Here is a 20,668-nt window from a genome sequence, read left to right as displayed (position 1 = left end):
AAACAAGAACTGTGTAGATTTTAATCTTGCAGAGAGTGACAAATAGGGAGTGACGCTGATACAAAAACTTCTTTCAGGGTTGCTTGTAACATGATGATGAAGAAGAATCAGAATAAGAAGCACTACGGGACCATTAGAACATTGCTGCTCAACTGTGTGAGGTTGCTGGACAAAAGCAGGCATCCTCAAGTAAGACTGTGTGTGTGTTCCAGAGAATGCTGGCACTGTGCTGGGAGTTATTGCTTAGACAGTGAAGCCTCCTGCTGCATTTTCTCGACTGCTGTCTGGGGTGGAAGGCACCAACCGCCTGTGGCTCCTGAGTGCTTGAAACACTGCATGTCCTCTGTGCTTCCGCAAGGCGGGCGAAGGTGGTGTGTGTGTGAATGCTGCTCTGTGATTTATATGATGGTAGCAGTAGTGCTCTTTTTTCTTTGTTTTATTGCTATTGGAAGGCAGAAAACTAATTAAAAATTAAAATAAAGAAGGTGGAAAACTTAAAGACCCATTTACTTGAATGGACCTTGTAACTGAATATTTTTAAATGTAAATAAGGCTCATAGCCCCTACTTTTGTATGTAAATGCATCTTACTGAATGTTCTCTTGGGGCAGCTGTTTGGCCCAGCAGTTAAGACAGCTGCATCCCATAGCAGTTGCAGTGCCTGAGTTCGATTCCTGGCTCTGACTCCTGATGCCAGCCTCCTGCCAGTGCAGCCCCTGAGAGGTAGCAGATGACGGCTCAGTACCTGGGTCCCTGACCCTCACACAGGAGGCCTGGACTGAGTTCTAGCTCAGCCTTGGCCATTGCTGGCATTTGGATAGTGAAGCAGCAGATGGGAGCTCTCTCTGCCTCTCGGATTTATAGGTAGGTAGGTAGGTAGATCTTTTTTTCTTTTAGTCATGCTCCCCATACTTTTATACCATGCCTATCCTCAGTTGTCTCAATTTGATAATGGTATTTTTTGGTATAAGGCTAATTGTATCTTTTTAAAATCAAAAAAGGTATGTAGGATATGTAATTTTTTTAAAAGATTTATTTATTTATTTGGAAGGCGGAGTTACAGAGAGGCAGAGAGAGAGAGGGAGGGAGAGGTGTCTTCATATGCTGGGTCACTCCTCAAATGGCCACAATGGCTGGAGCTGGGCTGATCTGAAGCCAGGAGCCTGTAGCTTCTTCTGAGTCTCCCACGTGGGTGCAGGGTCTCAAGGACTTGGGCATCGTCTACTGCTTTCCCAAGCCACAGCAGAGAGCTGGATGGGAAGAGGAGCAGCTGGGACTCTGGCCAGCACCCATGTGGGATGCCAGTACTGCAGGCGGCAGCTTTACCCGCTACAGCATGTCACCAGCCCCTGTGATTTTTCTTAAAAGATCCAAGTTGACTTTATTTTTTAAAAAAATTTTTTTAAGGATTTTATTTATTTGAGAGGTAGAGTTACGGACACAGAGAGGGAGCTTCTTCCATGTTTCCCATGTGGGTGCAGGGGTCCAAGCACTTGGGCCATCTTCCACTGCTTTCCCTGCCCGTAAGCAGAGAGCTGGATTGGAAGAGGAGCAGCCAGGACACGAACCGGCACTCACATGGGATGCTGGTGCTGCAGGCGAAGTCCTAGCCTACTAGGCCATAGTGCTGGCCCCCCAGATTGATTTTAACTATAACTATAAACAATTTGAAGGTAAAGATTATCCTAGAGATTGAACTCAAAGGAAAAAAAAGTTTTCCCCAGAAAAATGGCTGAACAGTTTCTGACTTAAATTTCTGATTGCCTATTGAGGGGGTGATATTTAGTGGAACTCGTGTGGTTTGTGTGAAAGGTAGACAGAGTCAGGAGAGGGGGTGAATGCTAATACATACATACATGCTTGTTTTAACAGGTGTCAAAACGGACTTTTCTTCTGTAATCTAGTAGAGCTTCCCCCTAGAACCATATGCTATGTAATAAATAGTGATTGCCTGTTACAGATAAACTTGTATTGATTCACTGTCTGTAAAGAGAAATGGTGATTTCTCACTTGAGGGATGGTATTTGCTATCATTTTAGTTAGAACACTCTATACCTAAAAGCTTTGCCTGCCTCCAATGAAATACTCTTGCCACCTTTTTTAAGAGTGATGGCTCAGAGTGGAATAATTTCAGGAAATAAGAAACATCAACCCCTGAGGTTTTTAAGAGCTCACCCTGGGTATTTGTAACTTGAATTGGGAGTGTTTCTGTGTGTGTTACTCTTTATGGTAGAAACAGCCTATTTGCAGGCCTTTTTCTAAAATTTATTTGTGTGTTAATAGAATTAATTTGTCTTAATGATGAGACGGGTTTGATGCAATCACTTACGCGTGTTTCTCTCTTTTTTTTATAAGATAATTGCTTCAGCCAATTACATGCTTTCAGAACTTTTTCAGTTGGATGAACCTAAGAAGGAAGACAGTTCAGAATCTCCATTAAATGAGAATTCTGATGAAAGTTACAGTGAGGAGGAGGAGGAGATGCCAGACAGTGATGAAAATGGATCCTACAGCAGCTCTGACCCATCGCATGATAACAAGGCAGTAGCCATCATTAAGTCTGTGGGAGAATTGTCAGTACCAGAAAAATACAAATCCATCCATCAGATCAGAGTAAGCATGTTAGATTTTGTGTTAAAGTTTTGTCACACAATTGCTAATTGGATATATTGGCCTCAAAATGACATTACTCCAGTAGTAAATCCTTCGTGGCCCAGGGTCTAGTGATCGTTAGTTTTTCGTGCTCAGAATTGTCCCAGGGTAGCTGACTCACATGTGCCAGCCTGTGGTGGACCAGTGTGACCCGTGACTTTCTGTGCAGAGACTTTCCTTTCCAGTGTGCACTCACAGATAGGTCTCCCCACCAGAGCACTTCTCTAGAGTTCTGTGTTGCTGGGAAATTGTATATGAGTTGCTTGGTGAACGTAGAATCAAAGTGGAGAAGGAAGGAGCCCTTTGTGTGTGTGTGGAAGGACCTGAGGCATTCTCCCTATATTAGGAAAGGCAGGACTTTTTCTGTGACCATGGCCATGTGGCCACATTGGACCTGTCTCTGCCCTCCTCAGGACCAGATAGACCCTGACTGTCAGTGCTGACTGTTCTTCCATGGCTGTCTGTCTCCAGGGGTCAGGTCCAGGTCTGTCATTAGAGACTTCTGTTTCCGGCACTGAAATACAGTCATGGTTACAGGTCATCTCTCTCTCTCGCTCTTTTTTTTTTTTTTTTTTTGAAGATTTATTTATTTGAAAGAGTTACAGAGAGAGATACCTTTCATCTGCTGGTTCACTCCCTTGATGGTCACAATGGCCATAGTTGAGCCAGGTTGATGCCAAGAGCTTCATCCTGGTCTCCCACATGATTGCAGGGGCCCAAGCACTTGAGCCATCTTCTACTGCTTTCCCAGGCCATTAGCTGGAAGCTAGGTTGGAAGTGGAGCAACCGGGACTCGAACCAGCACCCATATGGGATGCCAGCACGTCAGGTGGCAGCTTTACTCTCTATGCCCCAGCGCCAGCAGGGCAACTCTTTTTACACCTTGAGTCTTGACTGATGTGCCACCTCCTCCAGGAGACTTCCTGACGACTGGCCAAAGATGGTTTGGGTTTTTTTGTGTGTGTGGCTTTAAGATTTTATTTATTTGAGAAGTAGAGTTACAGACAGAGAGAGGGAGAGAGAGAAAAAAAGTCTTCTGTTTGCTGGTTCACTCCCCAAATGTCTGTAATGGCAAAAGCTGGGCCAATCCGAAACCAGGAGTTTCTTTCTGGTCTCCCATGCAGGTGCTGGGGCCCCAAGCACTTGGGCCATCCTCTTCTGCTTTTCCAGGCCATAGCAAAGACCTGGATCAGCGGAGGAGCAGCCAGGATATAAACCAGCGCTCACATGGGATGCTGGTGCCGCAGGCAAAGGCATAGCCTGCTAGGCCATATCACCGCCCCCCAAATTGATTTTAATTGTAACTGTACCCAAAATGAAGATAAAGATTATCCTAGAAACCAGAGTCAGAGGAAAAAGATTAGCCTACTATGCCACAACCCTAGCCCCAGCATGCTTTGCTTTTTGTCTCCTTAAGATGCCTACCTATACTTGAAATTCCTATTTTTGCCAGTGTCTCTTGTCAGTGGAATCTAAGTTTCCTGCAGGTCCAGTCACTCCACCTCCCATGTCCTAGAGCATGTAATAGGTGCTCAGGAAATACTTGATTAAATGACTATAGGAAGAAGTTCTTAACGGCTCATCTAAATGGGCACTCTAAGCTTAAACCTCACAGCAGAGTAAAAAAAATGTTTCTCTGGTTAGAAGCATTGGTGGCAAAAGTTACATGTGTTTGGGAAGCTGCATTGTAAGGGGCGTGGGGGCTTTTTGGTGATTGAGATGGGTGGTGTGTTGGTCAGCACACTCCTCACAAAAGCAGCCCTTGGTGCTGGTGTCCAGAGCAATTGCTGTACTCACAGAAACAGGTCTTTGGTCAGCATTCGTCATCCATTGTGGAGAACGCGGTGCACCGGCGGCAGTAGAGGTCCCGACATCCCCGCCCCCCCCACTAGTTGCTGGGTCCTAGACACTCAGCCATCTGTGTGAGTCCCCGCTCTGTGAAAGGAAAGCAGTGACTCGGGCCTCCCAGGACTCGGCAGAATGGAGTGCTTAGCAGAGGCCTTGCAGTAATGCCGCTTGGAGGGTGGGGGTTATTAACTGGTTTTGCTCCTTAATTAGGCAAATAAATTAAACAGTGAGATCATGAGTGATATGTGTTAACTTACTGCTAAATTGATGATACTGTTAATTGTGCATTGCCAAGTATTGGGACTAATTAGGGGAGTTACACTGACCTGTTAGATTTGATAGTACATTTATTTAAAACATTACTACTATTTGTGTTTTTTGTCATAATAGAATTGGTTTTAGAATTAGTACTTAAAGCAGCATACGCCAGGTGATGTCTTCGTTGGGTGAGATTTCCGTGGATGGTGTTGGCAGCTGTTTGCTGTGTAACAGAAACTGTCCCTTAACCTTCGCGTCAGACCCATCACTGAGCTCGGTGCAGAAGCACATCTCTGCATTGCTGGGCTGAGAGTGTTAGTCCTCCCCAGGACGTGAGCGCTGTGGGACCTGTTGTTCTGGGAGAACTCTAACCACTCTAACTGTTTGTTTCTGAAGCCCAGTTGTGCGTTCCCGGTTTGCCATGACACAGAAGAGCGCTGCCGGCTCGTCCTCAGCTACGTTCTGGAGGTGAGTGCTTGGTCTTCCCTATCCAGTACAGTTTGCTCCTGACACGTAAATGGCAGTTTCCCTGTGGTAACGTAAAGTAGAAATCAAATCAATTCGTCCCAGATCTTTCAAATCAGATGTGCTTTTTAAAAGTCTGTTTCCAAAATAGAAATTCTCCTAAATGTATTCAGTAGTCCAGATACTGCCTTATATTTAGTTTTCAGTTGACCTTCAGTTAAGTGTATAGTAAATGTTTTTCCTTTTTTTAAAGGGTTTAAAATCTGTAGATAGCAGCATCAAAAAAGAAAGTGACCTTCCGGCAGCTGACCCCAGCACCCCAATCCCGTTAAAATATGAAGACGAATCCTCAAGGGGGGGTCCTGAGGGGCTAGAGAAGCAGATGGCCTTGTTTTTGGACAAAAGTAAGTTGAATGGATGTGCAAATAAGGCCTTCGATAGAATAATAACACTGATGCTTTATCAACAGCAGACTTTTGCCAATTAAGGCACCCATTGAAAGGAGTTGAGGGAAGGACATCATTGAATGGGCAGTAGGGGGAATGTATCCTTTCGTTCAGTAGCAAAAAAGGCAGGATAATTTTGATCTTTCGTCCGTATTTCTAATAAGAACATGAGGAACCTGTATCTTCCCAGTACCCTCCGGGAGGGATCACTGCCGTCAGCAGTCAGTAGGCAAACTTCTCCTAAGAAATCGCTGCTTTGGTTAAAGCAGTGGAGTGTTACAGGCACAGACAGAGGAGCCGGACTGCCTCGCTTCAAATCGTGGCTTTGTTCTCTCAAACTGGAGATGGTCATAGAGCCTGCTGTGATGGGCAGATAGAAGGACTGAAGAGTTAATACTCGGGAGTGCTGGCTGGCGCCACAGCTCACTAGGTTAATCCTCCGCCTGCGGTGCCGGTACCCCAGGGCTCTAGTCCTGGTCGGGGTGCCAGTTCTGTCCCGGTTGCTCCTCTTGCAGTCCAGCTCTCTGCTGTGGCCCGGGAAGGCAGTGGAGGATGGCCCAAGTGCTTGGGCCCTGCACCCGCATGGGAGACCAGGAGGAAGCACCTGGCTCCTGGCTTCAAATTGGCGCAGCACCAGCGGTAGCGGCCATTTGGGGGGTGAATAACAGAAGGAAGACCTTTCTCTCTGTCTGTCTCTCTCACTAACTCTGCCTGTCCCCCCCAAAAAAATACACACACACACACACACAGACACACACTCAGGAGTGCTTAGCTGCATGTCCGTGGTCAGTCCTGTCGAGGCACTGGCTGCTGTCCCATAGTCTAGCGAGCTGGAAGTGTCACTGTTGACCACTGTCCCTCAGCGCTCCATGAAGAATTTGTGCTCTGTGGAGTCCCAAGTGTTAAGTTTCTTCTTTATTTTAATCTAAGTTGTATTTTTTCCAGCTTATTCTGTGCCCCCCCCCCCCCCCCCCCCCGTCAGTTTGAATTGTTTAAAACACTTTTCTGGACGCCTGTGTTTGAAGTATCAGTTGCTTTCTGCACCTTTCAACTTTTCATGAACACAAGAGTTGGGGTGGGGAGGGTGGGAATAGGTTTCTCTTGCCAGCATTTATGTGGCATTTGTTGTATACTCTCCTGGGACTTTTGCTGTTTTTGCTGAAATGCCTTTTTTCTTTTTTGTCCTCTCTCTTTCCTCTGCTAAGTTAAATCCTTCTCAAGTTCAGAATCTCCAGGCTTGCCTCTCTCCCAGAGTTAGTGATTCCCTGGGCACTGTGTCCTGCGGGCGCCTGTGTTCAGTGGGTGTACCCTGCACACAACCACAGTTGAGCAAGACCTTCACCTGAGTCCTCTGTAGGTCGCTCACAAAGCCTCTCACAGATAACACTTGGAGCAGCAGGGAAGAAATACATGCACACGTTAAACCCGAGGAGAGACTAGGAACCTGTCCTTGCCCTGGGGTTCTCAGCTGTCCAGCTGGTGACAGCGTGAGAAATCTTAGAGCTAGGGAGAGATGAGTAGTGTTCCTTGTGGAGTAGCGTGCTCCACGGCGGTTTGTTCTCTGTAGTCATGCTCACTGTATTTCGTGGTGTTTACATTACAAAGGAGAGAAGCCACGTAACTTCCATGTCTGCCTGGCTCGGTCCTTGACGCAGAGGTGCCCGTCTGGTGAATGAGAAAGGTAGCGATGGGTTGATTTTTAAATAGAGTGTTCCTGCTGCAGCGGACAGGAAGCCCCGTGGGGAGATGGGAGAGAGCAGCAGTGGTGATGTGAGCTGTGGGTAGCACGGCTGAAGTATAGGGAAGACTGCACAGTGAGGCGTAGGGAGTATTCTAAGAGGCTTAGACTTACGTGGTGAAGACAGACTTTGACCCCGAATAAAGCTGTACTGTAGGTTGACGGCTAGACTGGAGTGAGGAAGCAGGTGACAGTCATGCACTTGGCCACGTCAGGGACCCACAAGAGAGGGACAGGGTTGATGACCGCAGGGAAACGTGAAGCCTTGGAACTCCCAAGCAAGTCTAAGCACCACTGTTCCTCCGTCGTGTCTGAGCGGTGAAGGGCAGTATTTAGCAGTAGAGCCTACGTGTGCAGTGTTCCTGTGGACGAGCAGTTGCTGTTGAGAGACATTTAAATAAAATATGCTGCCTTTTCTCTCCCCTGTCATAGTGGGCTCCCTGCAGAAGGGTAACTATTCCAGTCAGTCTGGAATGATCCCTGGTTCTTGGCAACATAAAATGAAGCTTCAGCTGATTCTCAAGTCGTCAAAGGCCTATTACGTGTTGTCTGATGCGGCCATGAGCCTTCAGAAGTATGGAAGAGCGCTCCGCTACATCAAACTGGCTTTGCAGAGCCACGGTAAGCGCCGCCCCCGGGGAGGTGCCGTGGGCACTGGGAGGGGAGAAGGTGGCCTCGGAATCGCAGGGAGATTCTCTCCTACCTAAATCTCACAAAATTCAGTTTTAAAAAGACTTCTGATCCTTGTGTTTTCTGCTCGGGGTGATTTAACATTTCTTCATTGTGAAATACGTGAAGCCAGTGTGTTCCAGACAGATAAACTCGGACTGGCCGCGGTGGCTGGAGCGTTGAGCTGGACTGAGCGTGCAGCGTGCCGCGTGTGGCGTGCCGCGTGCTGTGCTTGCCTGACCTGCGCTTTCCACAGACACTTACTGCTGCCTCTGCACCAACGTGCTCTCTGAAGTGCTGCTGTTTCTCTCCCAATACCTGACGCTCTGTGGGGACATCCAGCTAATGCTGGCCCAGAACGCCAGTAACCGCGCAGCCCACCTGGAGGAGTTCCATTACCAGACGAAGGAAGACCAGGAGATTCTGCACAGCCTTCACAGAGAGTCCAGCTGCCAAGGTGGGCCAGAGACGCGCGTGGGCTGCTGCCACCCAGCTCACGCGTGTGTTCATGCCCAGAGAAGGCAGGAGCTTTCTTAGTTTGACATTGTTCTGCTTTGTCTCTTTCTCTTAATTTTAAAAATGAGCTTGATCTTAGAACTGACTGTCAAATCTGAAGACAGTCGTGTTGACCTTGACTCTCCGTTCCTGAGGTTTTTCTAGATAACGATTTAGTCAGTTCACCAGGCCATGGATGTTTTTCTCTGGAGAAAGAACAGCAGTTGGTGAAAGTGGACTGAATGAGTGCTGAATGTTTAAGGGGGCTGGGATGAGGCAGTCACCATTTTTAATTGGTTCATAGCGCCCTTAAAGACTGTATGTCTGGAGCATTCAGATTTAGACTGGGAACGAGGGCAGTTCCACCCAGACCAGCAGTGTCCTCCCTCGTCGTCTCACACAGGTACGTAGGCAGGACACTGCCATCAGGGAGTAAAGGAGATGCTTCTGTGTATCAGGGACCTGTGTGTTCTCTGAGAATGTTGAGACACTGGATGTCCCCTCCAGAAGGTCTTGGATAGTTCGTAGCTGGAGGAGTACAGGCAAGGAGGGGAAATGTGATATTGCGTATGTTTTGCCTGCTTTTCTTTCTCTATCTTAAACGATCATTTTATTTTAATAGACAGAGTGGGAAATGCTTAGTTTTTTACCTTTCTTATAGTCATTTCAATTAAAATACTTGATGGAGGAGGAGGAGGATTTTTCCCCATATATTTGAATGTTATCAACAGGAGTGCCACGTTTCCTCCCCTCAGATGTGGGGTCCTGTACGTAACTTCCTCAGTCCCCACTAGATGGCATTTTTAAGACTTTGAGGTCTTATCTAGCAGCTTCCTCAGGGACTTAAACTGAACATTGACGTTTTATTTCTGAAACTGTCTCCATTAATTTCAAAGAAAGTTTACTTGGCCCAGACATCTGACCTGTCAGTTAAGCTGCCGTTGGGATGCGTTTGTCCCACATCACAATGCCTGGGTCCAAGTTTCAGCTCTACTCTGGATTCTAGCTTCCTGTCGTTACACTCCGTGGGTGACAGCAGGTGATGGTTCAAGTAATTGGGTCCCATATTGAGTCTCCCAATTGGGAGACCCATATGGAGTCCCTTGCTCCTGGCACTGGCCTGGTTCAGTTGAGGTGATCTGGGGAGCGAGCCAGAGGTTTGGAGAGTGCTGTCAGTCAGTCTCTCTCTCTCTCTCTCTCTCTCTCTCAGTGTGGCAGATGGGAGTGGCTTTACTTTATATCAGTGGACAGCTTTTTAAATCTGTACAGTAAACAAGCGTGCCTGGAAAAATCTGGGTGATAGAAATTATTTTCATATTTATAGAAAGGAAAATATTTCCTTTAATCAAACATTAATGCCCAAGAAAATGCAGTCTTGTAAGTAGGGATTGTTGTTTTCAAAGTTGAGCTTTAGATGACCAGTTTCACGTGGCATGCTGAGGAAGAGGGATTCACTTGGCTCGTGTTGATATTTGCTTTTTCTCTTTGAAGGATTTGCGTGGGCTACCGATTTGTCTACAGACTTGGAAAGTCAGCTTTCAGTTAGCTGTAAATGTTATGAGGCTGCTAATGAAATCTTGCAATTTAGTGACTTAAAAAACCAAAATCCAGAGCACTATGTACAAGTGTTGAAGAGAATGGGCAACATCAGAAATGAAATAGGTGTATTTTATATGAACCAGGCTGCTGCATTACAGAGTGAGAGAGTAGGTGAGTATGTTTCTGGATTCTTCCTTTTATTGCATGTTTCAGAAAATTAGAAAGTCATGTTGATTTCGTACAGGTCAAGCAAAGAACTGTAACACTTGCCTTTTTTTGTGTTAGAGAATCAGTGTTAAATTCTCAAGAAGTAAAATTAGGAAAAAATCCATTGTCTTCCCTTTGTGACCCATCATTTGAGTGTTTCCATTCCCACTTCCGTGCTTCCTCTGGTCAGTCAGAGGCAGATGGACAGCCAGCCTGTGCCAGGCTCCGTGTAGGGGTGAGATTGGCTGCGACATAGTCCCCCTTGTACTTGGGAAGCCAGAAAGGAGCACAGCTCTCTGAGAAGTGCTGTAGAGAAGTCCAAGCGCCGTCAGTAGGAGAGTTGTGGAGGAGGTGCTCACTGAGGTTGGAGGGTTCCTGGGAGACTTCTGGGAAAAAGATGCATTGATCAGGCTGGGGAGGCAGCAGGAAACCTTGTGTGGGTCAGGCAGGCAGGGGTGACGTATCAGGTGGCTTGAGATACGCATGGGACGTTGTGTGAGTCGATAGTTGATTGGCAGTGTGCTTAGAGCAGATGGAGAGCCGTTCTCACAAGGGCGAGAGTTGGAGTTGTGAGACCAGAGAAGACGGAAAGGCTGGACATGTAGCCTGTTGATTGTGAGTTGTGCTTGGCCTCGGGTTGCAGGTGACACCCCCAGAGCTCATTGCTAGTGAGAGCTTGTGCATTTAAGTGTCTTCCAAAAGAGGAAGTCACCAAGAGGGTGTGGGAAGTGGCAGTTAGGAACCTACAAGAACCAGATAAAACGCGATCGTAACTTCTTAAAACTCCAGCCAACGGTGCATTACTCCTGGTTTTGTCTGCCTGTTTTAGTAGCAGTTAGTACTGAGGAGGGCGCTTCTGGAGTCTGCCGGGGCTGCATTGAAAAGTGCTACAGACGGGGTCCCTTAAACCGGAGAGATGTGTTGTCTCACAGTCCTGCAGGCTGGAAGTCCATGACCAGTGTGCTGGCAGGGCTGGGTTCTTCTGAGGCCTCCCTCCCTGTCTTCTCGTGGTCTTCCTCTGTGCACGCCCCTTGTCTCCTTAGGACATCAGTGATGCCAGACTAGAGCTGCACTCTTAGGATTTCACTTAAACCTAATTACTGGGGCCGATGTGTGCAGTTGGATTAAGCCATTGTTTCTGATACTGGCATCCCATGTGAGCCCGGGTTTGAATCACAGCTGTTCCATTTCCAGGCCTGCTCCCTGCTAGTGTGCCTGGGAAAGCAGTGGGTGATGGTCCACTAAGCCTCCCATGTGGGAGACCCAGATGGAGCTCCTGACCCCTGGCTTCAAACCTGGCCCAGCCTAGGCAGTTGTGGTCATTTATGAAGTGAACCTGGGGTGTGGAAGATCTCTCTGTGTCACTCTGCCTTTCATACAAATAAATTAATCAAGAATAACTTAATTGCCTCTTGAAGGGCTGTATCCTAAAAACAGTCATGTTCTGAGGTGCTGGGATTAGAGCTCAGTGTAGGACTGCAGGGGACACACCCGCCTCCGCGGTGGTCAGGATGGGTGGTATGGCTGCCTCCCCGAGGACGCCTGTCCCTGCCGTCGTCTGGAGGCAGTGGTGGGGTTTGCACTGATGACTGCTCATGCACTTGTTTTCTTTCTTTCCTTGCAAGTGAGCAAATCTGTGTCCGCTGCAGAGCAACAGTTGTGGAAAAAAAGCTTTTCTTGTTTTGAAAAGGGGATTCACAACTTTGAGTCGATCGGTGATGCTACCAACGCTGCCCTCCTGCTGTGCAACACGGGGAGACTCATGCGAATCTGTGCCCAGGCTCACTGTGGCGCAGGCGACGAGTTCAAGCGTGAATTCTCACCCGAAGAAGGCTTGTATTACAATAAGGTGACGTGTCTGCTCGGCCGGCCACTCCTCCACTACGTACTGTGAAACTAAAAATAGTTCCGCTGTGCTGAAGGCATAGGAGCAGACAGATCATTAACACTTAGAGACGCCTGAGAACAGTGAGAAGGTGGTGTTGCAGACGGCGTAATGAATTGTTAGGAAGCAGAGCTTCCAGTGACTTGTGTCGATGCAGCCAGAGTCAGTGTCAGGTGGATTAAAGGCTGGTGTGGAGAAGGCACCACAGTAAAAGTCCCCACAGAAAGTGCAGGGACTCGGTTATGTGACGGGGCAGGAGAGCAGCGTGGGTGAAAGATGGGTAAACTGAACGGTGAGAAAATACACAACAGAAAGTAATCCTGAGAGCAGACCACATCTCGGGGTGACAGTTATCCATGACACACTGCAGGTGAATTTACCTTTATATATAAAGAATTAAAAAGTTCTTGAAAATAAATCCGGTAGGGAAAAGGGCAAATAACCTACAACAGGAAATTCATTATAAAGGTAAATGGTTAATGTGTATATACAGGGGCAGGCATGGTGGCGCACTGGGTTAATCCTCCGCCTGCATCCCTTATTGGTGCTGGGTTCTAGTCCCGGTTGCTCCTCTTCCAGGCCAGCTCTCTGCTGTGACCCGGGAGAGCAGTGGAGGATGGCCCAAGTGCTTGGGCACTGCACCCGCATGGGAGACCAGGAGAAGCACCAGGCTCCTGGCTTCAGATCGGTGCAGCACGCTGGCCGTAGCGGCTATTTGGGGAATGAACCAACAGAAGGAAGCCCTTTCTCTCCGTCTCTCTCTCTCTCTCTCTCTCTCTCTCTCTCTCTCTCTCACACTCTCACACTCTCACACTCTCACACTCTCACTATAACTCTACCTGTCAAATAAATAAAAATCTTTTTAAAGAATGTATGTACATAATAAAACTTTCAAAATTTAAATTTACATGACTTTAAAATTTGACTTTCCTTTATCAGATTGATAAATTTTTTTGGCAAAAGATGACATCCACTCTTAGGAGGGCACAAGGAAAGAAATGGTCATGTAATGAAATATTTTGAAGCTGTGTATATTTAAATGAATTAGTGAAGTATATTTATGACATAGTAAGTGTTAAAAGTGACTGTTTTTTGCTTTTCAAGTTTATATATATGCAGAAAAAAAGAATGAATAATTGCATACCCGAAATGTAGAAATTATTGCCGGGTGATGGCATTAAGTGTGGTTTTGTTTAGATACAGTGGCTGTGTGTTTTAGGATGGGGATGACAGAGCCAGGGGACTTGTTTTTATAGTAAAATTGGGCAGATTTCTTGTTCAGGATGTAATTTGAGAATTACTTTCTTTCTCATTAGTCATATGCACAACTTTGGTTTAGAGGGAAAAACAGTGAGCTGTACCTGCACGCATCGGCGCGAGGCGGAAGGCAGCGCAGCAGGACGGCTCACCCCGGGCTGCAGATGGGGACGCGCAGTTCATGACGCTGTCCCCTTCTGTGTTCTCCACAATTAAATTAGCATCTGGATAGACTTGGAGTATGTTGTGTTCTAATGTGGTACATTTAGACTGAGTCAGAAATGCATACTTTGCCCTCTGTTGCAGGCTGTTGATTATTATTTGAAAGCTCTGAGGTCTTTGGGAACACGAGACATACACCCCGCTGTTTGGGACTCCGTGCACTGGGAATTGTCTACTACTTACTTCACCATGGCAACTCTGCAACAGGATTACGCTCCCTTGTCCAGAAAAGCTCAGGAGCAGGTAACGTCTTTGCTGGATTAAAATAAGTCTGCAGCCTTAGTTATGCCTTTAGCTCTTTAGCAAATACTCAGCATCTGTTACCGGCTTCTCCTTGAGAAGCAGTGTGTACACATTTTAACAATTCTTGTATTACCAGCTTGTTCCTATTTTTCCCATCAGATCGAGAAAGAAGTGAGTGAGGCCATGATGAAGTCCCTGAAGTACTGCGACGCTGACCTGCCGTCCGCCCGGCAGCCTCTCTGTCAGTATCGAGCTGCGACCATCCACCACAGGCTGGCTTCCATGTACCACAGTTGTCTGAGGAATCAGGTACTGTCACCCTGGCTGCGGCCAGTGTCGCGGGGGGTTTGCTCACGTTCTCACAGATTTCAAGACCATGGAGGCCAGTTAGCTGCTGTAGGGTGTGTTTTTCTTCTCACCTCTGTGTATTTTTCTCTGTGGTGTTTGGTTGATTCTTAGTTTGCAAAATTAGATATTGTGCTTGGGTGTGTTATTTAGACTTTTTTTTTTTTTTTAAGATAATGTGGGTTTATAGGACTGGTCTCCATCTTACTGTGAAATAGAATGTGCACATAAAAGTAGATAGAAAACATATGTGGGGGCCGACGCTATGGCATAATGGATAAAGCCGCCACCTGCAGTGCCAGCATCCCATATGGCACAGGTTCGAGTCCCAGCTATTCCACTTCCACTCCAGCTCTCTGCTATGGCTTGGGAAAATAGTAGAAGATGGCCCAAGTCTTTAGCCCTCTGTACCTTCCTGGGAAACCCAGATGAAGCTCCAGGCTCCAGGCTCAGGATTGGCTCAGCTCTGGCCATTGTGGCCATTCGGGGAGTGAACCAGCAGATGGAAGACTTTCTTTCTCTGCCTCTGCTTCTTTGTTAATTCTGCCTTTCAAGTAAATAGATAAATCTTTAATGAAAGAGAAGAAAATATATGTGGCACAAAATGCAGCTTAAGGAGTAACAAGAGGGAACCCCACATTCCTCTCCTGGAAGTTGAGGGTAGGCCTGGTGCTGTGGAGAGCCCCGTGTTCCCCTGCCTCTGTGTCCCTGGATAGCCAACCTGGATTAACTGCCATCCTGGGTTTTCTGCTGTGTTCAGACTTTCTGTGTGTTTTACCACTTGAACGTGTCTGTCTTCACCTCCTGCTTTGTGGCTCAGATCTCTCGTGTGTGCTGTGTGTGGCTTGTTGCCTTCGTGTCGCATGGTTCTGGGTTCATCCATGTTTGCGTGTAGCTGTTCATTCTCTCGGCTTGGTGGTGTTCATTAAATGAATATATCATAGTTACTCAGTCATTCCATGATTACCAAGATGCTGATTATTCCAGTTTAGTGCTGTAAGGAATAATCTACCATCAGCTGCATGAATCCTGCTGCTCAAGCGTGTTTCATGGGAAGAATTTGGGGCCCAGGCAGAAGGTGCCTCCATTTACAGAGATGGCTTTGCTCCTGCTAAGGAGTCTTACACCAGTTTCTCAGTGGGGATTTTTATGTTTGTTTTGTTGGTCTCCCTGTCTCGGCTTGGTGCCAGAACAAAGTATCTTACTGTGCCTGGGTTGCCCTTACGCTGAGAGGGTGTTGTCCTTTGAAGTCCAGCTTGATCTGCAGAATTTCTCTCCCCTGCTACCAGAGGCCCCCAGCCAGAACTCCAGTTTGCTCAGATGGCCCAATGTCCTCCTGCAGAAGCAAGCGTTAGGGTGCCAGTGCAGGTCACGGGGCAGGGCTGGTCTGCAGCAGGTCGCTGGGACAGCTGACACGCACGTGCAGAAGAATGGAGCTGGACTCTGCCTCACATCATAGCCAAGTGAAGTGAGAATGGAGCCAGGACTTGAAGCAGCAACACTTGCGGGGAAGAAAAGACCACAGCTCACCTCGGGATCCAGTCGGACAACTAGATCAGTGTTTTTGTGGGCCCAGGCATTGGGGTTTGCGCTCACTGTGTTTCTGGTTCCAGGTTGGCGACGAGCACCTGAGGAAGCAGCACCGGGTGCTGGCGGATCTCCACTACAGCAAAGCTGTGAAGCTGTTCCAGCTTCTCAAAGATGCCCCGTGCGAACTGCTCCGAGTCCAGCTGGAAAGAGTGGCATTTGCAGAGTTCCAGATGGCTGGTAAGTGTTGCCCTTCGTCCCTCAGGTGTGTGGGCTGTCTTAGAGCGAGACAGACCGGAGGCTGTCTCTTGGATGTAAGTAGAATTGTTTGCAGTGGGCCAATAGCTAGCTTCTTTGGGTATGGACCGGGAGAAGTGTCTACACTTTCTAAGAGTGCTTTTTAAAGCTCAGAGAAATGCATTAGATTAAATTTAATCAGTAGAAATGCTGAAATACAACCATGACTCCTTCGAGTCGTGTGAAAGCAATTTTGACGGGCCAGTGTAGGCAATTAAAGATTCAAACGAGCCTAGGAAACTTGGGGGTGGGAGTCAGCAGCAAGGAGTGGAGGTGCCCACTGACTCCTTTAAGCAGAGCAGGAGCTCGGCAGTCTGGCAGCAGTCAGGATAGACGGGGGCGGGAAGGGGAAAGGGAGAAGGCTCGGGCTGTTGCTGCTCGGGCCGGGGCCGGGCAGACGTGCCAGCCACTTCATGCTTCCCTGTTAAGTTCTCTACTCCTCACTTTGGAGAAGAATCTCCTGTGTGTGGTAAACAGACAAGAAATGATTTGAAGTACAGTGATTCGTTGGATTGCATTTTAGTTTTTTTCTTCTAAAAAGTAAAATACGTGTAACTCTGTAAATACAGGCCTTAGTTTGTGTAGAGGCACAGCAGCCCTGGAAGACTGTACCCCAAACTGATGGAATTGTTGCCTCTGATCAGGGAACCTGGGAGGCCAGGAGGGGTTCACTGTGTGCTCATTTGAACTTTCTAGACTTGGGGAGTGTTAGCTATTCTGAACAGTTTCTGGAAGTACTTACTAGAATTACTTTGTTTTTCGCTGGTACACAGTGCCTGCCTAGGTGTGTGGGATAATCAGCGGGATAAGAAGCTCCTTCTGGCTGTGGGGGTGGGGTGGTCTTTTTTTCACTGTATCTTTTGAATTTCCTGCTGTATTTGTGCTTCTTAGAATGAGAAGTCATCATTTTTAGGAAAAAAAAAATAGATGCTGGGGACACAAATGTTAATACTGTTAGCGCCTCAGACGAAGAATGTGACTATTTTAGGGGTTTGTTAGTCAGATCTGTGGGTCTTGTAAGCCAGCTTAACAAACGCTCTGGTTTACTGTACGTTTTACCCAGTTTTTTCTCTAGTTTGCATGTATGGCTCAAGTTTATCTTCCCAATGCCTGCCAGCTGCCCCAACAGCAGTTCCATGCATAATCAGCACTGTCTTCTCGATGCAGAACTGCGCTGAAATCTCACTCAGCCGTTGGTATTAAAGATAATGGGTTGTTTTAAAGGGTTTGTGCTGTAAAGGTAACAGTGGAGGCCAAAGTCGGGGTCCCCCAGGTCACCCTGAAGTTGGCGGTTCGTGAGGAGGACTGTCACTCAGGCTGTTCTTACAGTGAAAGAACAGGGATTCAAACTGACCAAGAGAAGAGGCCTGTGGGGCAGAGTCCAGGAGAGTTCCGAGGGCGACAGTCCCAGGTGTCCCCTTCCAGTGGCGTCACGGACAGTGCCACCTCCTCCAGCAAAGTTGCATGACTGCCCCGACCAGGGATGCCAGCCAGGGAGGCCCACCCACGCCTTAGTGTCCAACATTGTTGGGGAATCGGTCATGGAGACATGGCAACTGCCCATACAACAGTTCCTAGCTCCTCTGGAGGTCCAGCTGTTAGCACGGGCCCACATCCCCGTAAGAAAATCTCATGAAGACTTCTCGGTGGCCCTGGCTCCCCAGGTGAAGGCTGTTATCTGGTGAGACGTCAAGGGTTTCGAGATCACCGTGAGCCACGAAGGCCAGACCTGTCTGGACACGATTGCTCCTCTGCCGCACACGAGACTCCTGAATGAAAGCCCCAGAACAGGAGCAAGGGTGCTTTGTAGTGTTCGCAGGATTCAGGGGGTCCTAGAACAAGATGAAATCTTGTTCGCCTGGTCCTACTTCCTGCCTGTTACGGAAAGGTAACGTACTTACTTTACAGGCATGGAGGCGGGTGCCGGGTGCTGGAGTGACTTGGTTAACATCACATGGCCCATGAGCAGTGGGCGGCTCCAGATGCGGGCTGCTCTCTGGCCCCTCTAACCCAATGCTTGAGATTCTGATTCCCTTCAAAAAGGTTGTGTTCTTGCTCTGAAAAAGCCAAGTAGAGAGGTAGGGAAATAACTCTACTGCCTGGTCTGGACTTCGTATTTTCTCAGGAAAATTTCCAGCAAGTTGGATTTGAAGATTTGTTAGGATTCTCACGAACGTCCTGCATTCCTGTATTAACGTTGTTTATTTAGAGGAATGATCATCTTGTGTTCCAATTCGTTAGGTCAGAATAGCAACGTTGGAAAGCTGAAGACCCTGTCCGGGGCTCTTGACATCATGGTGAGGACAGAGCATGCATTCCAGCTGCTCCGTAAGGAGCTGGTGGAGGACCCCGAGCAGGTGAGCGGGGAAGTCGTCGTCTGCTCTACGTGTGTCAGGCTGCGTGGTGACCGTGTGTGTTGGGCGTGATGCCTGTGTGTAGGCGTGGGTATACCTTGTGTCTGTGCATATGCATACACACTCTGCATATACACAACATGAACAGTGACTTGTTACGCTTGCATGGTAGAGCTGTTAAACTCTTTAATTTGCAGGTGTATCTCGTATTCTAGAAGTTTTAAGAATGCCTTAACAGGTCTCAAACCATTCCTAGTAAGGCGTTGGTTAGAAAGTCACAAAGCCTCTTTGTGGGGAACTGCGCTTTTTCCCATGGCCTTTCGTAGTTCTCACTAAACTTTCTGGGAGCAGGTGCGCGGTGAGTGGGCTTAAGCAGCTCCTTGGAAGGATTTCCGGCTTTCTGGGCATTTCAGCCTTCACACTGCTGTCGGCTGCTGCTCGGCTTCCCGAGGCCCCATGGTCCACCCACCTGCGGCTTCCCTAGGCCTGCTCAGTCACACTCCGTGTGGTGCCCTTTCCCAGGGTGCTCTGTTAGCGCCTGCTGTTGGGAAGTCAGGAGATTTTCCTTCAGGATTAAGGTTTTTTAAGAAACGTAAGTGGCTGTTAGGTGTGAGACTTTCACTGTGTGTGTGAGTCGATGTACGCTGTGTGTGTGCTGTCTATAAAGTTCACTGGTTGATGGAAGTCTGGCTTATCACTTCACTGCGCCGCTGCAGTTGTCAGGTGCTCTCAGCCAGGTAACTGTTTGTTGTCTTCAGCCCAAGAGTGGCGAGACTGCTCCGGCCGCTGACTCTTCCCCCAGTCTCAATCGAGAAGAGGTGATCAAACTGCTCGGTATATTTGAATCTCGGCTGTCATTCCTTCTCCTTCAGTCCATCAAACTGCTGTCTTCAACTAAAAAGAAAACAAGGTAAATTAAATGATTCTTTGTGACTTTTTTTAATTTTTAAAAAAGATTTATTTATTTGAAAAGCAGAGTGCCAGAAAGGGACAGAGAAATCTTCCATCCTCTGGTTTACTCCCCAAGTGGCTGCAGCAGCCAGGGCTGGGCTAGCCTAGCCTGATGCCAGGAACTCCACCCTGGACTCCCACACAGGTGGCAGGGGCCCAGGTGCGGTAACTGGGAGCTGAATTGGAAGCAGAGCAGCCAGGACTTGAGCCAGCACTCTGATATGGGATGCTGGTACCACAAGCTGGGGCCTAGCCTGTTAGCAGCACGCAGTGCCGGCCCTGTGTAGAAACTTCTTTCCCAGCGTCACACCTAGAAGAAGAATGTGAGTAACCTGCTGACGCTGTAAGATGGGCTGTAGCCTTTCTTCTCTTTTATGTGGATAATTGCGTATTTCAAGTGGTCATCTTGACATGTTGTACTTGGTAAGAATCTCCATGTGTGCTGCTCCGTACTGAAGCATAGATAACTGAGAATACAGATGCACAAAGATCGTGCTGCCGAGGGTGAACACCCTATTGTTTGTGGTATTTTCCCTGGAAGAGATGAATAATCCTGGAACAAAAATCCTGAGTGTTGCTAGGAGCACGTGGGACACAGATCCTAACTGTGTGTGTGCTCTTCCTTCATGTTGTGTCGATCGGTTTTGTGGCCTCGAATGTGGTTTGTCTTAGCGTATGTCCACACGTACTTGGGAAACCTGTGGATCCTGCTGTTGGAGAGTGCTGTGTGCCTGTCAGGTTACATAGGCTCATGGTGCTGTTCAGTCGTCTGTGTTCTCCCTGTCTGTCCACTTGTTCTGTCAGTTCACTGGGAAGAGGGTGAAGTCTTCAGTGACCATTGTGGATTTATCTTACTTCTTCGCCATCTCTATCAAATTGTTTTTTTTTTTTTTTTTTTTTTTTTTTGACAGGCAGACAGAGAGACAGAGAGAAAGGTCTTCCTTTGCTGTTGGTTCACCCTCCAATGGCCGCCGCGGCCGGTGCACCGCGCTGGTCCGAAGGCAGGAGCCGGGTGCTTCTCCTGGTCTCCCATGCGGGTGCAGGGCCCAAGCACTTGGGCCATCCTCCACTGCCTTCCCAGGCCACAGCAGAGAGCTGGCCTGGAAGAGGGGCAACTGGGACAGAATCCGGCGCCCCGACCGGGACTAGAACCCGGTGTGCCGGCGCCGCTAGGCGGAGGATTAGCCTAGTGAGCCGTGGCGCCAGTTTCATGTTTTATTTTAAAAGATTTATTTATTTATCTAAAAGGTACAGTTAGACAAAGAGAGACA

At 47.8% G+C, this 20,668-nt stretch overlaps 1 protein-coding gene across 10 annotated transcripts in view; it reads left to right on the top strand.

Moving 5' to 3' along the window:
* The window catches only part of EDRF1 (erythroid differentiation regulatory factor 1), a 36,909-nt gene that overhangs the window by 11,464 nt on the left and 4,777 nt on the right, over window positions 1-20,668 (top strand). For 5 of the 10 annotated variants that reach the window (XM_051833496.3, XM_051833495.3, XM_051833493.3 and 2 more), the window contains 13 exons: window positions 78-189; window positions 2,355-2,612; window positions 5,154-5,225; window positions 5,476-5,626; window positions 7,839-8,027; window positions 8,332-8,532; window positions 10,062-10,280; window positions 11,942-12,165; window positions 13,765-13,923; window positions 14,083-14,232; window positions 15,882-16,035; window positions 18,334-18,449; window positions 19,205-19,356. In XM_051833496.3, the coding sequence (XP_051689456.3) occupies window positions 78-189; window positions 2,355-2,612; window positions 5,154-5,225; window positions 5,476-5,626; window positions 7,839-8,027; window positions 8,332-8,532; window positions 10,062-10,280; window positions 11,942-12,165; window positions 13,765-13,923; window positions 14,083-14,232; window positions 15,882-16,035; window positions 18,334-18,449; window positions 19,205-19,356 (2,157 nt within the window). Of the gene's footprint in view, window positions 1-77; window positions 190-2,354; window positions 2,613-5,153; window positions 5,226-5,475; window positions 5,627-7,838; window positions 8,028-8,204; window positions 8,533-10,061; window positions 10,281-11,941; window positions 12,166-13,764; window positions 13,924-14,082; window positions 14,233-15,881; window positions 16,036-18,333; window positions 18,450-19,204; window positions 19,357-20,668 lie in introns of all 10 variants that reach the window. The other 5 variants (XR_016221465.1, XR_016221463.1, XR_016221464.1 and 2 more) reach the window with 5 other exon arrangements.

This window comes from Oryctolagus cuniculus, chromosome 15 (assembly GCF_051225735.1).
Source record: "Oryctolagus cuniculus isolate XC-2025 breed Fujian yellow rabbit chromosome 15, ASM5122573v1, whole genome shotgun sequence".
Lineage (NCBI taxonomy): Eukaryota > Metazoa > Chordata > Mammalia > Lagomorpha > Leporidae > Oryctolagus > Oryctolagus cuniculus.
This window is presented reverse-complemented; position numbering and strand designations above follow the sequence as displayed.